Genomic DNA, 20,170 nt, shown 5'->3' on the forward strand with positions numbered 1-20,170 from the left:
TTTACGTAGCATGACTGAGTGGTATTTATGCCTCTAATCTGGGGTTTCCCCCTATACTTTTACAACCCTCTATAATGTTTGAACATTGGTAGCAGAAGGTAAATCTATTCTAGTCTATTCTATACCCATTTCCAGTTGACTAATCTTTGTGCTAATCTGTGTTAATATGAGACACTGCTCTTCCCTCCTCACTGCAAACCAAAACCAGATTATAGCTTTCATCTCTTCTGCTTATACGTCTCGCTCCCTGTCTTCTTCTTCATTTTAGCGTTCATCAACATCAATCATGCTCATTTACTCAGTTTCTCATGTTTGGCTCATTTGTGAATCTGCCATTATTTTAATTTTCTCATCTTGTTGTCCCGATCCAATTTTGAACAGATTAAGAGAGAAGAGTTAGTTTAAACTGATTAGATTAAATTCTTCTGTTGTGGCGATGAACCTGCAGAGGGACACTGCTGCGCCTACAGAAATCTCATTTTACTGCATGTATCAAAAACAATATTCACTGCTTCCTCATTAGAATAAGACATTTTCTTTGTACTTGAGTTTGATTTCAAAAATCTCTATGTGGTTTTACATAGTATATTAAGGATTTTCCACACAAAAATATGAATGAATATGCTCATCACTTAAGACAACAATTACCTCAAAGCATGTTCTTTCCAAGTACACATTGTGTCTCTCATACACATACTGGTACAGTCACTGCAGGTGCAGAATGTAAGGAGATTGGACTGGTTCAAAAGGTCAGAATTTCTTTTTGTGTGTGTGTGTGTGTGTGTGTGTGTGTGTGTGTGTGTGTGTGTGTGTGTGTAGGTGGGGAAGGTGTGATCCCAATGAGGGCATTTGGTTGGTCAGCAGGGAGAGTCAACAGTTCAGGATTAGGGTGAAAGGTCACACCTTAGCACCATGTGTACTTGCATGTATATAAATCTGCATCTGGAGCAGCTAATTCTAACCTTGTACTCTCTCTGCCAATTCACACAGCATGTGTGTTTGTGTGGCTTTACTGTATATGTGCGTGGCTGTGTGTATGAAAAAAAAAAAAAGTATGTATGTATATGTATGTGTGTGTGTGTGTGTGTGTGTGTGTGTGTGTGTGTGTGTGTGTGTGTGTGATAGTGTCACAACATGAAGTCAGCTTAGGTTCAGTGTTAATTTTTTTTTTCCTACCTGGGATATGTTTGGCCCAGCCGATGTTCACCACCAGCTCTCTGTCCGCCAGGTCACACAGCGTAGTCAGGGCCTTGATGTCGCTGTCTGGTACTGTTGGGTCAGGCATGGCGTAAATCTTCTCTGGCTCGGCCACCAGCAGGTGAGAGACGATTTTGTTATCTGCAAGGCAGCCAAAGGCAACTGACATGACCACCAGACAAGGAGAAAGACACAGAGACAGAGAGATGGTGAATTTTTGCCGTATTAGTCTACAAGCTGTTCCACACCAATCCGGTGCAAAAATGTGAAAGGTCATATTCAAAAATCCTGATAACATGGCTTGCTAGATAACACATATTTTTCAAGGTATTTCACCAAGAAGCAAAAAAAAGAAGCAGCTGACATGAGCATTAGACTAAGAGACAGAAACACAGACATGTATCAAATCAACACACAATACATTTCAGTATACTCCATAGTATATACAATCATGAATGTGTATAACTGGGAGAATGTTAAACTTGTTTGGCACTCTTTAAATGTAATTAAACAACACATTTTCTTAAGAAAACCATCAAAAGCCATGTTTTTACATTATCATGTTTACAGTATGATATGATTGTATACAGTATAAAATATAGTATAATAGTTTTTTGCAATTCACTGTCAGTTGGCAGTTTTTATGCCATTTCATATCCCAATATGCAATAGTAACAAGATCAAATAAGAGGCTGCTTGACTACAATGCTTTGTAATGTCCCGTGTAATTTTTCAACAATCAAGCAAGATAATTGATTTGATTCCGGTAATCTGGCAGGACTAAAGATGAAAAAATTATTGAAATGTTTCCAGTTTAGGAGATGCTTCAAGGTGTGATTAAAGGCGATTACTGCTGGTGGTTCAGGTTAGCCAAAACGTTGTCTTTTGTATCTCTGCCTTAAGAAGCTTCCCTGATACAGTACATACAGAAGGGAAAGATAATACTGAAAGCCAAACAGCTCAGCTGGTAATGGTGACATGTGGTGATGAGATCTCTATGGCCCATTAGTAACAGACTGATACCCTGCTTCCAAATTAATCCACTGACTAATCAAGCATGGGAATAATAACAGAGCATAGAAGAGCAAGGGAGGAGCGAGGGATAGACGAAACGAGAGAGAGAAATAGGCAAATAGGGAAGACAGACAGGTAGAAATAGAGCCATGGACAGATTGCAAAAGACAGACAGGAAGAGTCGAGAGAGAGCGACAGCTAGATAAAGATAAACAGCAAGAGGGAGTGAAACAGAGTTGGGGGGATGAGTTGTGTATTGATCTAACACTCTCCACCCCCGATTCACACACACACACACACACACACACACACACACACACACAAACACTTGTACATATATATATTCTTTCCATCCTTTTTCCTCCAGCTCCAGCGACAGGGTCGTTTGAGCCAAACCAATCCCAGTCACACTGCAGTATCTGTGGGTAAATCTTATTTAATGTTTCCCTAATTAGAATCAATGGAAGCCCATTTCCAAACCCTGGGCTATTGTTCTGTTCTCACACAATCAATGGGGACGCTGAGGCTAGGGATTGGGCTACAGATAGATAGGCTGTGTGCGTGTATCTGAGAGAGAGACAGAGGGACAAAAAGATTTTTTGTGTGTATTGACTGTGTGAGAGAGGAAAAGAACAAGAGAGACCTAGGAAGTCTATATCAACCCTATATTTTTTGTGTTTCAAGTGTAGGTTTGTCTTTAGGTCAGACAGATATATGTATTCTCACATACATTGAGAGAAAGATGTAAACTAGGGAATACAGTCTGAATAACTATTTGGAGGGGTCACTGGGGATTCCAGTAAATTACTCTGCCAAAATGTTTGATATAAATAATAACAAGACTAAAGAGTTAATTATATCTTTAAAATTGGTCTATAGCCCACCAGTGAAGACATTCAGTTAGCTGATACACACATCTGTATATGCACCCCGCCCCCCTCATGCATTATAAACACACACACATTTTGAGCACACATTAACATTATCCCATCATTTCAATGATTAGTAGTGCTGAAGTCCCGGTAAGCTGTCGTGCAGCCATTCAGCATATTGGCCTAAAGCAGAATATGCTCCAGCTTTAAGCAAAATGGGCTTTGGGGACCAAGCTGCTAAACACTGCTCAATCTGCACTGTGTATGTGTGTGTGTGTGTTATGTGTGCGAGCAGACGGTTAGCTAAAGAGCTAACTCTAGTTTGATGTGGTTGCCAGATTGGATTTAATCCGGATTAGGGTTCTGGCTAGCCCCCTCCCTCCCTTCCTCTCTTTCTCTCCCTCCCTCCCCTCTCCTCTCTCCCTCTCTTTCTCTCTGAGAAACCTCCTCATTTAGGTTTAGTCACTCTCTCTGTTCCCACCTCTCAGTCATCTCTCTCTCTCTCTCTCTTGTTAATTTTTCAATCATCAGGCTTTGGCGACGGTTTTATTCTTTAAAAAACGCAGCCAATCCAGTCGGAGCTAAATGAATACCTTTATAGTGAAATATTGCACATATAAAATGTTATGACCCCAAACTGGTAGCAGTAGAGACAGGGAGATAAACTTGGTCCCAAACAGATGGGCTTCTCACTACCCTGTGTCTATTTATGTGTGTGTGTGTGTGTGTGTGTGTGTGTGTTCAAATGTTTTTACTGTCCAACTGTCTCCATTAGGATAGAACGTAATGGAAAGACAGTTCCTTGTACTTCTCCTGCCCATAACATGAACACTGCCTACACATAGTGATACAATATGGTAGAATTTGAATATTTGTTTATTATTTCTAGTGAGGATTTTCGTTGTGTACTATCCATGGTATGTCTTTCATTGTTCCTTTTGCACACTGTGTCAGATACTGTTGCACATTTGTCAATTTGTAGAGTATGAGGTACTGTGCACCAAGGACAGAATGCAAATTTCTGTCCTTGAGAATCACTTCCAAAACCTTGGAGAAAAAAGGTCCATCACATATACCGTTAAAAAGAGTTTGTGCATGTGTGCGTGTGTTCTTACATGGCTTCTTGGGAGGTAGAGCCAGCTGTGGGTTCAGGTATGGACTGTTATCTGCATCTATCCGGCGTTTATACTTCTGTCTCCCACCACGAACCCTGTCCAGACGAACACCTGTAAGAAATGACAGAAGTATATCAATACACTGTGGCTTAAAGAGGAAGAGAAAAGTGGACTTTTTTTTTGACAACTTAACAAAAAGATAAAATAACAAATTTGCTAGTATGCAATAAATCTAAAAAGAGAGAGTGGAAATGAAGGGAAATAGGGGGGGAGATAAAAAAAGAGTGGACTGGAGGATGATTACATATGAGTTCTGGGTGTGAAGTGGTGATAACTGTCCTGTTTCTGCAGTGCATGCATGTGTGTTTGTTATGCATGCACACACTTTTATGTTATTGTCGAGCTTGCTATACTCACGTGCCCCTTTTATTCTACAACAAGATTAATTTATAGAGACACCATTTGAGTAAAAGGCCCTTCTCTCTCTCTCTCTCTCTCTCTCTCTCTCTCTCTCTCTCTCTCTCACATTATCTCTCTGGCTTTCTGACTCACTCTTCCTGTCTCTTGCCCAATCTCTCTGTTGCTGTCTCTCTCTCTGTCTCGTTAATTAATTGACACAAAGGAGTCCTAATTTAATTAGGCCTATCTCTCAGGGGATTGGATGTTACCGTGGTTACCACTTAAAGGTGGATAAGGAAGACAGAGGTGTCATGTGCCCTGGAGGAGGAGAGGGGAGGAAAAGGAGAGGATGAGGATAGGAGAGGAGCAATCTGAAAAGGCTATCACATGTTTCAAAACTAATCCTAGGCTATTTCTAGAAGGGATGCAAAATGGCCTTTTCAGAATTGCTGCAGGGAGAGGGAGAAGATGGGTCACTCTTACAATAAATATAATGTGTCATGATACTCAAATTTTTTTAGGTCCACTATATTTTAACCTATATCATATAAATGACATAAGAGATTGAGAGAGCATGAGAGACATTTTCTAACACACACAGATTTAAATCCTCTGAAAAATGTGCTGACCATGACCGAGACAACACACCTAAGAGATTTAACAGAAAGACTTACCTATTGGCAGAAAAGGAAAAAAAATATGTCTGGGAGCATTTTTGTGCATCCGTAGGCATTTGAAAGTGCTTGTAAGTGCATCTGTTTCCCTGTTTTATTTGTGTTTTGTACATGAGAACCTTTTGGTGGCCGCTTTTACACATTTTGGTCATTTAAAAACCTTTAACTTGCCCAGGAAGCAGCCAACCCAGTGAACTGAACAGGAAATGCACCTGTGTGTGTGTGTGTGTGTGTGTGTGTGTGCTTGAGACAGGAATAGGTTGACAGAAGGGCTGACAGTCCAGGTACAGTGGGGGGTGGGAGGGCAGTGTCAGCAAACGGTCAAGAAACTCTTAACACCAGGGGGTACAAACCCACTCACACACACCCACTCTCTGCTTTCTCTCACACACCCCCATGTTGTGTTTGGGTAAGCCCCGACAAGCAGCTTGCTCAGTCACTACCTGGGTCAGTGGCTGGTCAGAGGAAGAGAGGGAGACAGAGGGAAAGTAAAAAGATGGCAGAAATGGGCAGAAGACAAATAAAGTCTAAGCGAAAGAAAGGGTTTGAGTGTGTTTTCTAGTAACATGGCTACATATATTCAAATCACACAGAAATTCCCTGAGTTCTTAATTATTAAATTACTTGATGCTGGTGCCAAAGGGCTATTTTGGACAAACTTGTCTTTTTCCATATCTGTATATTTATAATACTTAAATAATGAGCTCAATCATCCAATCACACAGCTACACTACTTTTGAGTCCCTGTAATATGCAAAACATGAATGGCACCATTGAAATATCCAGGTGGCACCACCAGCCTGGCCACTCATTTAAAAGGGCAACATAGTATCAAAACAGAATAAAACACCACCGACTGTAATATTACCAGTGGGAGAAGTTAGCCTGGTGTAATGCAAGCGTCTGCAACTAACACTGCTTCCAGAGAACTCTTGCCATTAGCTACTCCTGGTTCGGGACAGCATTTTGCCTTTGCGTCATACAATAATTCACCTGGATTAGTGGATGCTGACAGCCTGCACGGCAACATTTTTATTTACTTTTAATGCACACTAAAATGAGCGTTGTCAATCTACACACACTTCCTCTCATATTACTTTCTATTGCATGCACACTTTTCCCCTATCACACACAAACTCTCACATTCAGACTCTCATTTTTTTCCTCTTACACCTAAAAGACCAAGTGCTATGCTGAGCTCACTTTATAAAGAGCCCTCTCTAACTACCTCATCTATTTTCCACCAAATTAACTCTCTCTCAGCACTGATTAATGATCAAATCTAAATGAATCAAATTAAAAATTGAAAATTATATTTCCAAAGCCCACCAAAAAGAGACAGGAGGAGGCTAGGGGGGAGAGTGAGAGTGCTCTACCTCCTCTTAACAAATGAGCCTTCAAATCATAAAGAATGGGTAAGAGAGGAGAGGAGGGAAGGAATGAGGACATGAGAAGAGAGGAAAAGAGTCAGGGGAGAGGAAATGTAAGAAATATAAAAAATAAAAAAAGGTGCAAAAAGGAAAGGCAAGTGAAGAACAGCATAATTGAACAGTGAATGGGTAAGAAATGGAATAAAAAGGAGAGAGAAGAGAAATAAAATGTAGATAAAACATGATAAAAAAGCATTAATGGAAGATTATGATAAAAAAAAGAGCTGAGGAGAGAGGAGTAGAGCGCTGGTTGTGAAATAGGAGGAGCAGGGAAGGGGTAGGTAATAGATGGGCTAGTAAACAAAAGGAGAAAGGGGAATGAGAAAAAAATTAAATGAGAGAGAAAAGGAAAGATGAAGTGAGGGCTAATAAAAGGAAATAAGAATAGAATAATGAGAGAAAAAGAGTCCACAGAGGTTATACACCTTAATTATATACTTTAATTATTATGTCAACTAACAGTACACTCAGTCGACTGCTTCTACTTACAGAGTACCGTGTGTGTAAACTGTGTTTGATACCATATATTAATGATACCTATATTACTATTTTAAGTAACATACCTGTTTTAACTCACACTTGTATACATTTTGTAACACTTTTGTTATATGCTGTACACATAGTAATGCATGCACGCATACGCACACACACACACACACACACACACACACACACACACACACACACACACACACACACACACACACACAGTGACAGTGATGAAGGTGAATCATTCCCATCGTGGGAATATTGCTGCCTGTCAATAGCGAGATCTGCACTGATCACATCAGCATAGATTTTACACTGCACTGGCGTCACTCTATGTCAGCGTATGTGTGTGTGTGTGTGTGTGTGTGTGTTTGAGCAGTTGAGGGATTGCGAGTGAAATGCCTTTGACACCTAAGTGCTTTTGAAGAGAGAAGCGACAAGCATGGGAAGAGAAAGGCAGAAGAGAGAGGAAAAGAGGAAAGCGGAGAGAAAGACAAAATGGATTGATTTCAGATGGTCAATGATATGATAAGAGAATGAAAGAGGATGAGAACAGGAGTGAGAGGTAGAGGAGTAGGAAGAGACAAATAAAATGATTGATTTCTGTTCACAGAACAAAGAGAAAGAGGGATGACAAAAAAGCACAAGAGGAAGAGAGCATTTAAAGCGGCAGAGACAAGGAAACATGGAGGGAGAGAGTGGAGTTTTATGGTAATTGAAGTTGTAACAGGGTTGAAGTCTCTCAACCCTGTTAGAGAAGGTTATCACCTTATGTTTGTGTGTGTGTATTTGTGAGTGTGTGTGTGTGTGTTAAACCGCAGTGTTGATGTCATAATATAAAAGGTTTTCCTATGTGGGTTTAAGAACTGATGGCCGAGTAGATTGGGTAAAACAACAGACCCATTTAAATCTAATGTGTGTGTGTGTGAGTATGTGTGTATCTCTGAATGCTCTGCGTGAGAGGAAGAACTAGAAATAGAAAAATAAATAAACATGCAACATATGCATATATATATATATTTAGCTACAGGCATACAAGAATACAGATTTTTTGGTAACTGGTTGTTTTATGTCAGTAAAGGTTTTTATGCTTAGATTAAAACAATTGACACAAGATCTTAAAGAAAGTAAGAAAAATAAAGAGAGCACAGGAGAGGGGCGGGGGGGAAGGTTAGGAGGAATGTGTGTAGTGTCATGCAGTGACGTTTGTTTAGACCAGAACAGATCAGAACAGCACTGCCTGAGGCAGTGGGCAGGTGGCTGTCACTGGTGTGTGAATATGTGTGTATGTGTGAATGTGGCCATGTGTGTGAGACCATGTGAGGTCCCTATGAAAATGTTGCCTTTTCTACATTAATAGCCCCTTTTATTTTAAGCTCCTGTATGAAATACACTGATACATTTATACTATTTTTTTACACTCTACATTATATTTATATATTTATTCTTGTACAAGTGAAAACAATAGCAACATTGTGTTTGTATCCTCTGTTAAATACATTGCTATTGCCACATCTCCTCTCCTCTCAAGACAACACAGAAAGAAAGTGTATGTGAAAGAGACCACTTAGGCAGATCTCTCACAGTTTTTCCATTATCGCTCCTTTCTAGCTGGGATGCAACCAGATGCCACTCACACACACAAACACTCACACACACTCGCTCAGGACAGACGCTACAGGGCCAGATTTAGCTACAAGTTTCCCATGGGGGAACACCAGACGCCACCAGTTGTCTGGCGCTCCCCTCCTCTGTTTCCCCGTCCTCTCCTCTTGTCCCGCTCCCCATCACTTGCTCTCTCCTTGTCTAGTCTTCCTCTACTTTCGTTCTTTCCTCCTTTCTTCTTGGATTCTCTTCTTTACCTGACATCTTTCAAGAAATGTGTCCTTTACGATGTGTCCTTTGTGTCTTTTGAACATGTGTCGCCTTGATTGTGGTGTGTGCGACTGCATGTGTGTGCAGAAATGAGATTGGATAGCAGCAGTCAGGATTGTTGAGCTATGAAGAGAGTTATGACGCACACTACCAGCTGTATATACACACCAAACACAAACACACACACACACACACACACACACACACACACACACACACACACACACACACACACAAGCGCTAACACTCACACAGACTGGGGCCTTCCACCCGATCTCACTCATTAGGTCTTAGAGGCCGTGGGGAGCACGGCCAAAGTTGGCACGGGCTGTGTGTGTGTGTCTGTGTATATGTGTGTGCATGTGTGGGGAAGTGTGCCAAGGTTTATATTTGCAGTCTGTGGACTAGTCTCTCTAGTAGTCTACCATCCGAATCCAGCTGGCCGTTTATGGCAATATAGAGACGGAAGCTTTGGTTTTGGATTCAACACATTCTGTCTGTTTAACCATGATTCATCAGACGTGCCATCATCAAAGCCGCTACGTTGTAAGGGAGGAAATCTGTCAATATGACCATATGTACAATATACATGCATACTGAATATTGCTGGCTCCTGGACTGTGTGCATCTGCCAAAGCCTTTCATGTTCAAATGTCTGATCTGTGTTTTGTATTCTGTTCATGGCAATTCTATGCATTAGTGCTGAATTTGAATGTATTATGTCTGTCTTGCCTTGCCAGCTGTGTAATAGAAATAACCGTGACAGGTACATTGTTATAACCTTTGCTTGTTTACTGTTTTAACTTGTCAAATAAATAAAGCAAAATGTATTTTATGAGGTTAGCTTTTGTTAAAAATCTGTTTTAATCTTCTCCTGTTTTATTATTTTTCAGTAAATCTTTTACCTGCAATAATACCGCTGTTCTCTTACACCCCTCCCTCCCTCTAGGCAGATTTAAGCCCCGCCCCTGTGACCTTTCGAGCTTCAGCTGACGCATCATTATGACCTCATTAAAAATGGACAGACAGCCATTGCCAGAGGGGAAGTTCTCATAATATAGTCAGGCCTTTTAATTGCCTCGCTCCAGAAATTAGCTGCTACATATTGGTGGGTGGGTGCCCCATGTTCGTTCATTCCTTCAGTTTACCCCCCTGCCCGTTTACTCCTTTCCTCTCCTCTCCTCTTCTCTCCTCTCTTCCGGGCAAGAAACATTCAATATTTCACACAGACAGGGCTGTGTGTGTGTGTGTGTTTGTGTGTGTGTGTGTATTCACGTGATTATGTGTGTGTTTAAGAGAACATGTAAAGAAAAGGCTCCACTTTGAGTTGGTTTACTGACCCTCTGGCCTCTTATTCTCCCCTCTCTTTCTGTCACACACACACACACACACACACACACACACACACACACACACACACACACACACTTCCTTGCTGCCTAACTTGCTCTTCATCTCACCCTCTCTGTCTCCCAGGGCGACAAAGCTAATTTGAGGCAGATCTTGCCCTAAGGGGTAAACTACAGCATCTACACACACACACACACACACACACACACACACACACACACACACACACACACACTCTCTCTCTCTACTCCATGTCCTCCACCCCACTCCCACTCCATGCTTACCACTTTATCTTCACCTTTCTCCCGTGAGCTAGCCCCTGACAACCATATTTAGCTCTGATGCTAACTGATCTAGCCACTTACCATTAAAATCTATGCAATTCTGCTGCATCCATGCATACGCCCAGAAGGGAAGCGTGACAGCGTTGTTCTTAAATGTTGTGTGTGCGAAGGCTCGTTGGGGAACAGTGATAAAACGTTTAACCAGTCAGTAGAACAATGTCATTCTGTACATTGGTATTTCTAAAGATGCATGTTGTTATTAGTCCAGTGTAATCTCTTCATTAACTACCTCACCTTCTTTGCTTGGAAGGCACAGATATTTTTAAGGATGACATGAGGTTTTCAGGAAAAACAAATGTAATTTCAAGACTAGATGTTCTTTATTGGTAATGTTGCAGTTCAGTTAAGACCTTTCCGATGACACCAGTGCATTATAATGGATTTGGGTTCAATTTTACAATAAAGGTAGCTGTTTTAAAAAGGACAATAAATTATATATCATAAAATGATATCCTATGCAGCATAACGCAAAGGTGAAGTTATACATTTAACCCCTTTTTTTATTAGTGATTGATCTTTTTCAAATTTCCCAGTTCAAAAAGAAAATATATAAGAAAATTGGTGTATCAATTCTCCAAATGATCTTTATTCATAAGTAGGAACCCTTGTATTAAATTCACACCCAGCACAACAAATGGGGTGGCTGTGGTCTGTCATGTTGATGTATATATATGTGTAGGCCTTGGTGTGTGTGTGTACATGATGTATGTGTGTGGAGCACGGAAAGAACGGCAGCAAAAGGCAGCTATAGTTCTGCTCTCTTATTGGCTTAGTTGACAAACCACATCCCTAAGAGTTAAAATCAATACCATGTCTACTTCTCTTGTTCAGTCACTGCTAAACAAAATATAGGTAAAAAATGTATTTAAAAGAAAATGATCACTAAAAATAGTCCCTTGCAAAGGATGGCTTTATCTGGAGTTTTATCGACAAGGGCAATGTGGTTTCTGTGTCTAGGAGGATGCAGTCTGAGCTGTGTGAACTGTGAGACTGTTGGATCTGCCAATAATACATGCACTTACATGTGTGTGTGTGTGTATTCGTGGCCACACACACACATGCGTGGGACAAAACAGGAGATGAGACATAGGTTCTGCCTATGTCAGATCAACTGGGAGACAGCAAACGCTACGACAGCAGCTTGTTGGGAGTGTGTGTGTGTGCAGAGAGAGAGCGAGAGAGCGAGAGAGAGAGAGAGAGAGAGAGAGAGAGAGAGAGAGAGAGAGAGAGAGATGAGAATGCTTTTATTGTGAAGTAAAACTGGGGCTGCTGGAGGCTGTGATATGAATTGTGTGTGTGTGAAGCTCTGAGGTTTTCTTGTTGTGTGTTGTGTACCCTTTTAAAACATTTTGCAAAATGGGGATGAAGAATGTTTTAAAGACAGGGACAAGCTCCATATAATTTAGATTTTTGTTTTCAAATATTAGTTTTAGTTACAATGTTAGAATTAAAATTATTGAAAGATTATTGAAAGTTTTACTGCAGATTAAGTAATATTTGTATGTAATCTTTGTGTCATTTTTTGAGGAAAATGTATCAACATGCTGTTTTGTTATAGGTTTTAGGGGTTAAAATGATGCTGTATGTTTCTTTTTATAATTTAATTGTAGCCATGGTGGGAAATGTGACACATGGCATGTTAAGTTGTCCACTCATACAATATTTTTATCAACAGCTTGTTGGGTTAATAAAATATGCATGTTTTTTTAATACAACTGATGTTCTTTCACATAATAACGTTTGAGTGGGTAAAAAGCTGCAGGTATGGATGAGTGTCCCGGCAAGATGGAAAGAACAGCAAGTGAAGAGGAGAATGGATGGATGACGGGCATAAGAGACGCAACAGAAACAATACAATAATACTGAGTGGGAGAATTGGAGGGAGAGATGAAGACAGGAATGGATGGAGGGAGGGCTGGCAGGCGTCGGCAGAGGCACGCTCCCTGACCACTGTAAGGAAGGGGGCGTAGGCCAGGTCTCCCATCAATTACAACCTTGACCCTCCTCTCTTCTCCTTTCTCTCTCTCACACACTTTCTGCTTCATTCAACCATCCTCCCCCTGCCTCTCATCCTCCCCTGGTCCCTCTCCTCTGCTCCTATAAATCAATCTCTTCTCTCTCCCTCCCTTCCCCCCTCCCTCCCCCTAGCTTTCTCCCACCTTCCCCCTCCCCCTATGCCTCTCTCTCTATCGGCCCTCCTCTTCGTCCCTCACCACTTCTCTCCCTCCTTTCATCGTTGGAAGTGCAGTGGGAGTAGAAAGGTCAGAGGTGGGCAGACGAGAGGGAGAGAAAGAGGCAGAGGCAACGAGGGAGTGTGAAAATGAGAGAGTGAGTGTATTTAATCAAAGTAGTGTGGGGGCAGATAATATCTCTTTTTTTACCTTTCTTCACCACTGAACAACTGCTGAGTGTGAGTGGTGCAATTTGTAATTTCTATGTTTATCTCATTTAGGTAAAACACTGTGTGTATGTGGAAGTGAAAAGTGAACATGTACATCATATGTTAAGGAAACCGCTGTGAACACAAGGGTAGAAAAAGACTGAAAGTGGTAAGATGGACATGGAAATGAGAAGTCAACAAGAGGGACATTATGAAAATAGATCACTGTACTGTATATAAAAGGAGTATTAACAATTTCTTAGAAGTGTTACATGTAGCATTGTTCCACATCAATAAATAATCATTATACTTTACCATAAACCAGTGACACCATGTTTAAACAGACAACTGGCCTGTATTTATGGCACTTGTTATAACTTGTATCTAAACTTAGGGCGACATTCCCCTTACTGGTCATCTGTATGTATTTATTTGATACATACAGATGTATTAAATAAAAGTTTTTTTCCATTTTTTTCCATAGCTTTTATATTTACATCACCATGTGAAGTGAAACTGAAGCCATTTTTAATGTTTTATTCTCTAAAACAATATCTCTAGGAGCCATAAATCAATCTGGTAGATGACTTCTGGAAGACTGTACTGCAGTGGCACATGGTGCACAATGCTTTGTTGAGGCTGGTAGCAGTGGCTAACCTTATTATCTATTAACAAAATAAATAAAAATATTTAATAGGCTTTAAAATGCTACATGTAGCACAGTTAACAGAGAAAGATAAGGAAGAGACCTTTTCCCTTACCCTCCCTCAGCATGCCCACAGTCAGACACTTCATGAAGCGGCAGGCCTGGCATGACTTGCGTCTCCTCTTAGTGATCTCACACTCGTTGGTGGCTGGACAGCTGTACTCAATGTTGCCTGTATGTAGACATGTTGGAGGAACACAGAAACAAAGGTTTCATTTTAGATAGACACATCAACAGACAGCCGGGAAGACAACCAGTTAGACACAAGTACTCTGCACATCCTGCTGTACAAAGACATGGGAAGAAAAACACAGAAAATAAAGTACAACATGTTTTTATTTAGATTAATCAATGGACAAAGACGGAAAATGGTTATAGACAGACACAGACACATGTACACAATAAAATAAACTTTTATGAAAATTGACTCCGCTACCTTGGTACTGACCTTTGACTTTAAGATGGCCCTGGCATTGTGACCTCATAAAGTTATCACTCTGCCAAAACTGGCATAGAAAACAGTGTATTTGTGTGGATATATATATCTAATGCGCGTGTTACATGGGTATATATGTGCATGTGTCATGGCAGAGCAAGCTGAGGTTGCGTGACTAGCTGCAGTTCACTCCTGGTAACACCCAGGTGTAGAGCTGAGGCTAAGATTATTAGCCGATGTAAGTCTATTAACTTCACAACCCTTGCCAACAAAAGCAACACCTGGAGTGTGTTAGAGGCTAACACCACTTTTACCTCGCTTGAATTGTCAACTGCCTCGCTATTTCTTTTCTCTTTGCTGTGTATATTTAACAGTATCTTTCTTTTGTTCCTTTCTCTTCTACCATACTTTATCTATATCTTTCTACATCATCTAGTTCTATACTGTCCTTTGTCGTTGCTATTTTTAAATTCTCTGTATTTACTGTTTAAATGAGACCTTTCTAACGATGTACTGTGCCTCCTGTTTTCCTCTCCCTGTCTTTTTTGTTTTTTTGTTTCCTCATTCTCAGCTTCACTTTCCCAAAGTTCTGCTCATTTCCTCCACTTAGTAATTTGCTTCCAGTATGTTCTAAAGCAAAAACACAGTTATGGATTTGTTAGGACAGTTTGGACTGTTACAGAATTGCTCTTTTTTGTTCAGGAAGGTTTATTTATCTATAGTATGAGCTGTGTTGAGATGTGAAATAGGAAAACCCTTTGTTGCCTTCCTCCCGTGCCCACCTGACAACTACAGTACCCCAGCAAGCCAATGCATCTCCCACTGAAACAGAGTAAACAGTGATTACTATTGACTGCTGCTGCAGAGAGGATGTTTTCTCATTACTGGGCTGATTAAGGGGGCTAGTTAGCTTGGGAAAAGGCTAAATGCACAAACACTTGTTAATGGGTAACAAGATGCTCATTAATCGGTCTTGTTAGTTAAAGTAAGGGCTAAACATGCTAAATGCTGGGAAGACCCTTACAGTCTAATGGACACCACTAATGGGACTGGTTAGCTTACACCCAACCTTTACATACAGAAGGAGCAGATTAATTTAGCAATTAAGAGGGACACTTACCTAGCAATAGGGCTAAATGTACTAATGACACAAAATCTGCATGGGTTAATGTGGTGGTCAGTAAAAGGCCTTGTTGGTGCAGGGCTAAACAGACAAGCGCTGCTAAATGGATAATGAGCCACTTATAGGGCTGGTAGCACTAAGGCTGCAAATAAAAACTGCACCTACACACGTTGAGTTCTACTGTGGAGGTCGGTGTCAATAGGAAATAATAATAATTCATATTTTTTGTTAATTAAAGTATTACATTTGGATCAAATGTACTAGATATTACAGACTGTACATATACAGAAAGGGGCAAGTACTGTAGGCTTACATTACAGCTCCTTTTGTATTCTCAGACACAGACATATTCATCCTGAAGGGAAAGAAGGGTTTAAATCAGAATGTCGTAGCTCTCTGTTCACGTGTGTGTGTATGTGTCTTTATTTCTGTCTTCATGTGTATTATTGTGCACTGGGGTGGGCTTAGAACAGAGTGGTTCTTGGAGGATCCAATGTATAACGTGTGAGTTTGTACCTGTGTGTCTGTGTGCGTGTGATGTGTGTGTGTGTGTGTGTGTGTGTGTGTGTGTGTGTGCGTCAATGTGAGTAAGGAAGATCTATGAGGGCCTCAAATCCCCTGCAATCTCCTTTGCGATGTGTGTGTACGTCCACCTGCTGCATGACAATTGTACCACCACTGTACTGACTGTGTAATATGAATGTTAGTGTGTGTTTTTGCTTGCAATACTCTTTGAACAGTTTTTATCGTTCCTGAAGTTACACCCTTAACTTTCTCTTGACCGTAAGTTCTTCCTCCCATTCGTTTTCTTTTCTTGCTACCTTAGGTTTTTATTAGATAGTTTTAACTGGAGAACAACATAAAAGGTAGGTATATAGGTGTATAGGTAGTGGGTGAGAGAGGTAACAAAGCTACAAGGTTCCTGGGCCAAATTCAAATCTAACACAAGAGTTTCGTGACACACTTTTAGCCCAGTGATTCACCAAGACACCCCTTTCCATTCTACATCAACATATGCAAACATGCAAATAGGCATATGTATGAGAACTATCATATAGACTTCTTTGTTTGATTGCCTCACCTACCATTTCCACAGCACTGTTCACTATCATCTTTCTCATCTTCCTCTTTCCTGTTCTCATCCACCTTTCTTCGTCCCTCTTGCTGTCCTCCTCTTCCCATTTTATCTCCCTGTCCCTCCCTCTCCCACGCTTTGCCCTCCTCCTCACTCCCCTTTATCCCTCTCTCTCAATAAGGGAGTGATAGATGCAGGTTGTCAGGTGTCGCTGGACTGACGCCACGGAAACAGCAGCTGCCAGAGCCACTTCCTCCATGCTGCGACACACACATGCACGCACACACACACACACACACACACACACACACACACACACGCACACACACATGCACACACATACACATACACACACACACACACACACACACACACATACCACTAATTCCTTCCTACATCCATGTGCCCAGTCCACCCCCCCCTTCTCCCCTCTTTCTCTAATTCCTTGTTTCAACTTGTTTTTTATCCAAACCGGTGTACACACCTCTTCTCCTCTCCTCTCTTCTTTTCTCCTCTCATCTCTTCACCCACCCCATGCTCTCCTCCCTGTCCAGCTGGAGGTGTTTTTTTGGTGATTACCTGCGGTTTTATTGGCTAATGGGTTGAAACATACCAATATGTCTGCCACTGCCCATCTGAGGCTGGCCCTGCTTTCCAGCCAAGATACACACACTAACACACAACTGTGCATAAACACAGGCATATGTGCACAGACATACACATAAACCTGCACTCATTTACATGGATGAACACAAACCCACAAGCCCACACACAGACACACAGTCTAACACACACATCCACACTATCTGTGGATGAGTTTGGCTTGCGTGGTAGCCAAAGATAATGTCATGACCCATTTGTTCCAGTGGATCCAAGACTGCTCCGTCTGCATCCAAACCAACATTAATAGTCATATTGTAGCACAGAAATTGGTATTAAAAACTGAAGTTTGCTCATAAAATAGCCTTGCATTGATAAGATCTTCTTTATCTTCATAAATCAAGCATGGGAAGTTCCTGGTGTAGATTAATTAAGAGTAGACTATTAGCAATTTATTAATAAATATCCTGAAACACTTTTTTGACTAAGAATGCAAAATAATAGCTGTGATCTCTCTGGTCCAGTTTCAATATGGCTTTCCATCCTTTTGCCTGCCAAACTATTGTATTTTGTCACAACCTTTCGTGGCAGTCCTGTAACTGGCTTTGCCAAAGTCTTGACCCATAACCTGGAACACCGGCCTTCCTGATCTGTAACCTTCTGATCATGTCCACTACAGTAGAAGGGAGGATTACAAACAGAGTGAAAATGAGAGAGAGAGAGAGAGAGAGAGAGAGAGAGAGAGAAAGAGGGACAGAACATTGCTTTAAATCTATTCAAGGTCATACTACAAAGAGGCTCCACTATCAACATGGCACCATATCTATATGTTTGCAGGGCTCTTGTATTTAACCTGTAACTGGGTCCTCACCTACGTAACCTTTAACAAGCCCTCCAAATGAAATGAGACATGTGGAATTGGTCAACTATTAGACACTACAACCACGACAGATGAATTATGGGTTAAACCCATACACAGAGTGATTACAAAGTCATGTGTGTGACTGTCATCCCCGTGTGTTAGTGTGCCTGTGTGAATGTGCGTCTATGAGTTTGTGTTTGTGTGTGTCTTTGCCTTTATCTCTGTATGTGTGTGCTCCAATCTCTTTGTCAGGAATGCCCCACGTTCTGATCTCATCCCATACTAAACACATACAGGTCATCCCTAGGTAGTGGTGACCATCTAGTGGATGTAAGACTTCGACCCCCGCCCTTCACATCTCCCTCTCTCTCTCTCTGGGGCTTTACTGGGAAAGCTGCTTATCGGAGGCAAAAGAAAGAAGTGACAGATAGGTGGATGGATGGAAAGGCAGATAGATGAATCCTGTCTGATATGACTGACTGACTGACTGACTCACTCAATGGATCGATGATGGCTGGCTGGCTGGCTGGCTGGCTGGCTGGTAGCTTGGTAACTGCAGTGGCATACTGACTGAGCTGTCCTGCTGACTGATAGGGCCTATTAGTTTTTTTTTTTAAAACTTGGACAAATCATTAAAGATTATTACTCAACTACCAAGTCTTCAAAGGTTTATCACTTGCTAATAATGTCTGACTAGTTCATAGCACCATGGTGGCCCTAATATAAAATTCTGTGAGTTTTTGCTGTTTTCCCATATGGATAGTGGGTTTTCTTATTGTCAACATATCCAGGGACACCCAAGACAATAATATTTTCCATAGTATCTCATTTGTTGTCCAAAAACAGTTAAAAATATGTAAGTTAGCCACACCACTGCAGTGGCTGTCAGGTTCCTACTAAGTTTAATTTGAGTCAACCTTACAGTACATACACCATCACACTGCCATAAATACTACCTAATGCACCAAAGTGGTGTTCAATTACTCAAATAAAAGTTTATATTTGACCTGTTTTCAAAAGATTGACATCTTCAGTATGAATGATTAGACTTGGGGCTGAGAGCCACTGACAGGAAGTTGGAAAGTACTGGGAGATGGATTACCAGTACACAAAATTGCTTTATCTATTTTAGAAGTATACAGTCTAGTACCTATCTGCTTCAGTTGTGTTTTCAGTTCAGTTACATACATTGAACTGGGTGTATCGATGAACAAATGGCAGATTATAGCTATTTTCTATTAGTTCACTTTACGATTAATTGGTTGACTGTAAGACTGTTCTGTGGTTACAAGGGTAAATGAAGGACATAATGGTGATCAAGCTGAGAGGCTGAGTATGAAGTGAATATCCCCAAAACTGGAGAGGACAGCCTAAATACCTGTGCACTTCCTGGACTACTTCTAGCCCTAACAAAGGACACGCAAAGGATTACTAAACCTAATTCCTGGTACTCTTCTCATCATGTGGATTACTGCTCTATCCCTTCTCTCCTCTACCCCCTAACCTGAACTCCTGACCTCCAGTAATGACCTCTGACTTTCCTCTAACACAACATTATCTCCCAGACAACAGGCTTATAGCTAACACTCTTCCTGTCAAGCATAAGCAGCTAGATCTGGGAATGCAAACACTACCTGGAAATTACTCTTAGCTGTTCATAAAGAAGAGGTCAAGCTTGAGAGAAAAAGCGGGGCGTGTCTGGGAGTTGGTGTGTATGCATGAACCTGATTGGATGTGTATATGTGAGTGTATGTGTATGTATGACAGGAAGAGAAATGGTGAAGGACAGAGAAGAAAATAGACTGTGGTCGGTGTCCTGGTGGCTTACTTAGCAGACAGAGGAGGATACATGTACCATATAAAAATCTGGGTTCACATCTGGCCTGAGGCTTTTATCATATGTCCTGGTTTTGTGTAATGGCTCAGGTGTGTGCATGTGTGATAAGAGTGTGGTTTGTGTGTGTCAGAACATAGTTTACGTTTAGGTGCTATGTGTGTCATATTTCTGTGAAAGGTTGTTCAATATGAAAAAAACTTCACCTAGTCACCTTTAAAGCTATAATATGTAAGACCTCTGCATTAAAATGTCCGTAAACACTAGACCTATGTTATATATTTCGATGAGTTACTCAACAATGTTCAAACCCAGAGAAACTTGGTTAAGGTTACGGTGCGTCTCACTGATGGCCTGTCAATGGCCTCATATCCCCTTTGGGCTTGCATCAGCGT

The 20,170-nt window shown here is 41.1% G+C and overlaps 1 protein-coding gene across 6 annotated transcripts in view; it reads right to left on the reverse strand.

Moving 5' to 3' along the window:
* Nucleotides 1–20,170, reverse strand: part of esrrga (estrogen-related receptor gamma a) — a 155,240-nt gene that overhangs the window by 30,638 nt on the left and 104,432 nt on the right. For 3 of the 6 annotated variants that reach the window (XM_051379596.1, XM_051379591.1, XM_051379595.1), the window contains 3 exons: nt 13,889–14,017; nt 4,199–4,309; nt 1,177–1,359 (listed from right to left, as the gene is read on the reverse strand). In XM_051379596.1, the coding sequence (XP_051235556.1) occupies nt 1,177–1,359; nt 4,199–4,309; nt 13,889–14,017 (423 nt within the window). The remainder of the gene's footprint in view (nt 1–1,176; nt 1,360–4,198; nt 4,310–13,888; nt 14,018–20,170) is intronic. The other 3 variants (XM_051379594.1, XM_051379592.1, XM_051379593.1) reach the window with 3 other exon arrangements.

The sequence above is a fragment of the Dicentrarchus labrax genome, unplaced genomic scaffold, assembly GCF_905237075.1.
Source record: "Dicentrarchus labrax unplaced genomic scaffold, dlabrax2021, whole genome shotgun sequence".
NCBI lineage: Eukaryota > Metazoa > Chordata > Actinopteri > Moronidae > Dicentrarchus > Dicentrarchus labrax.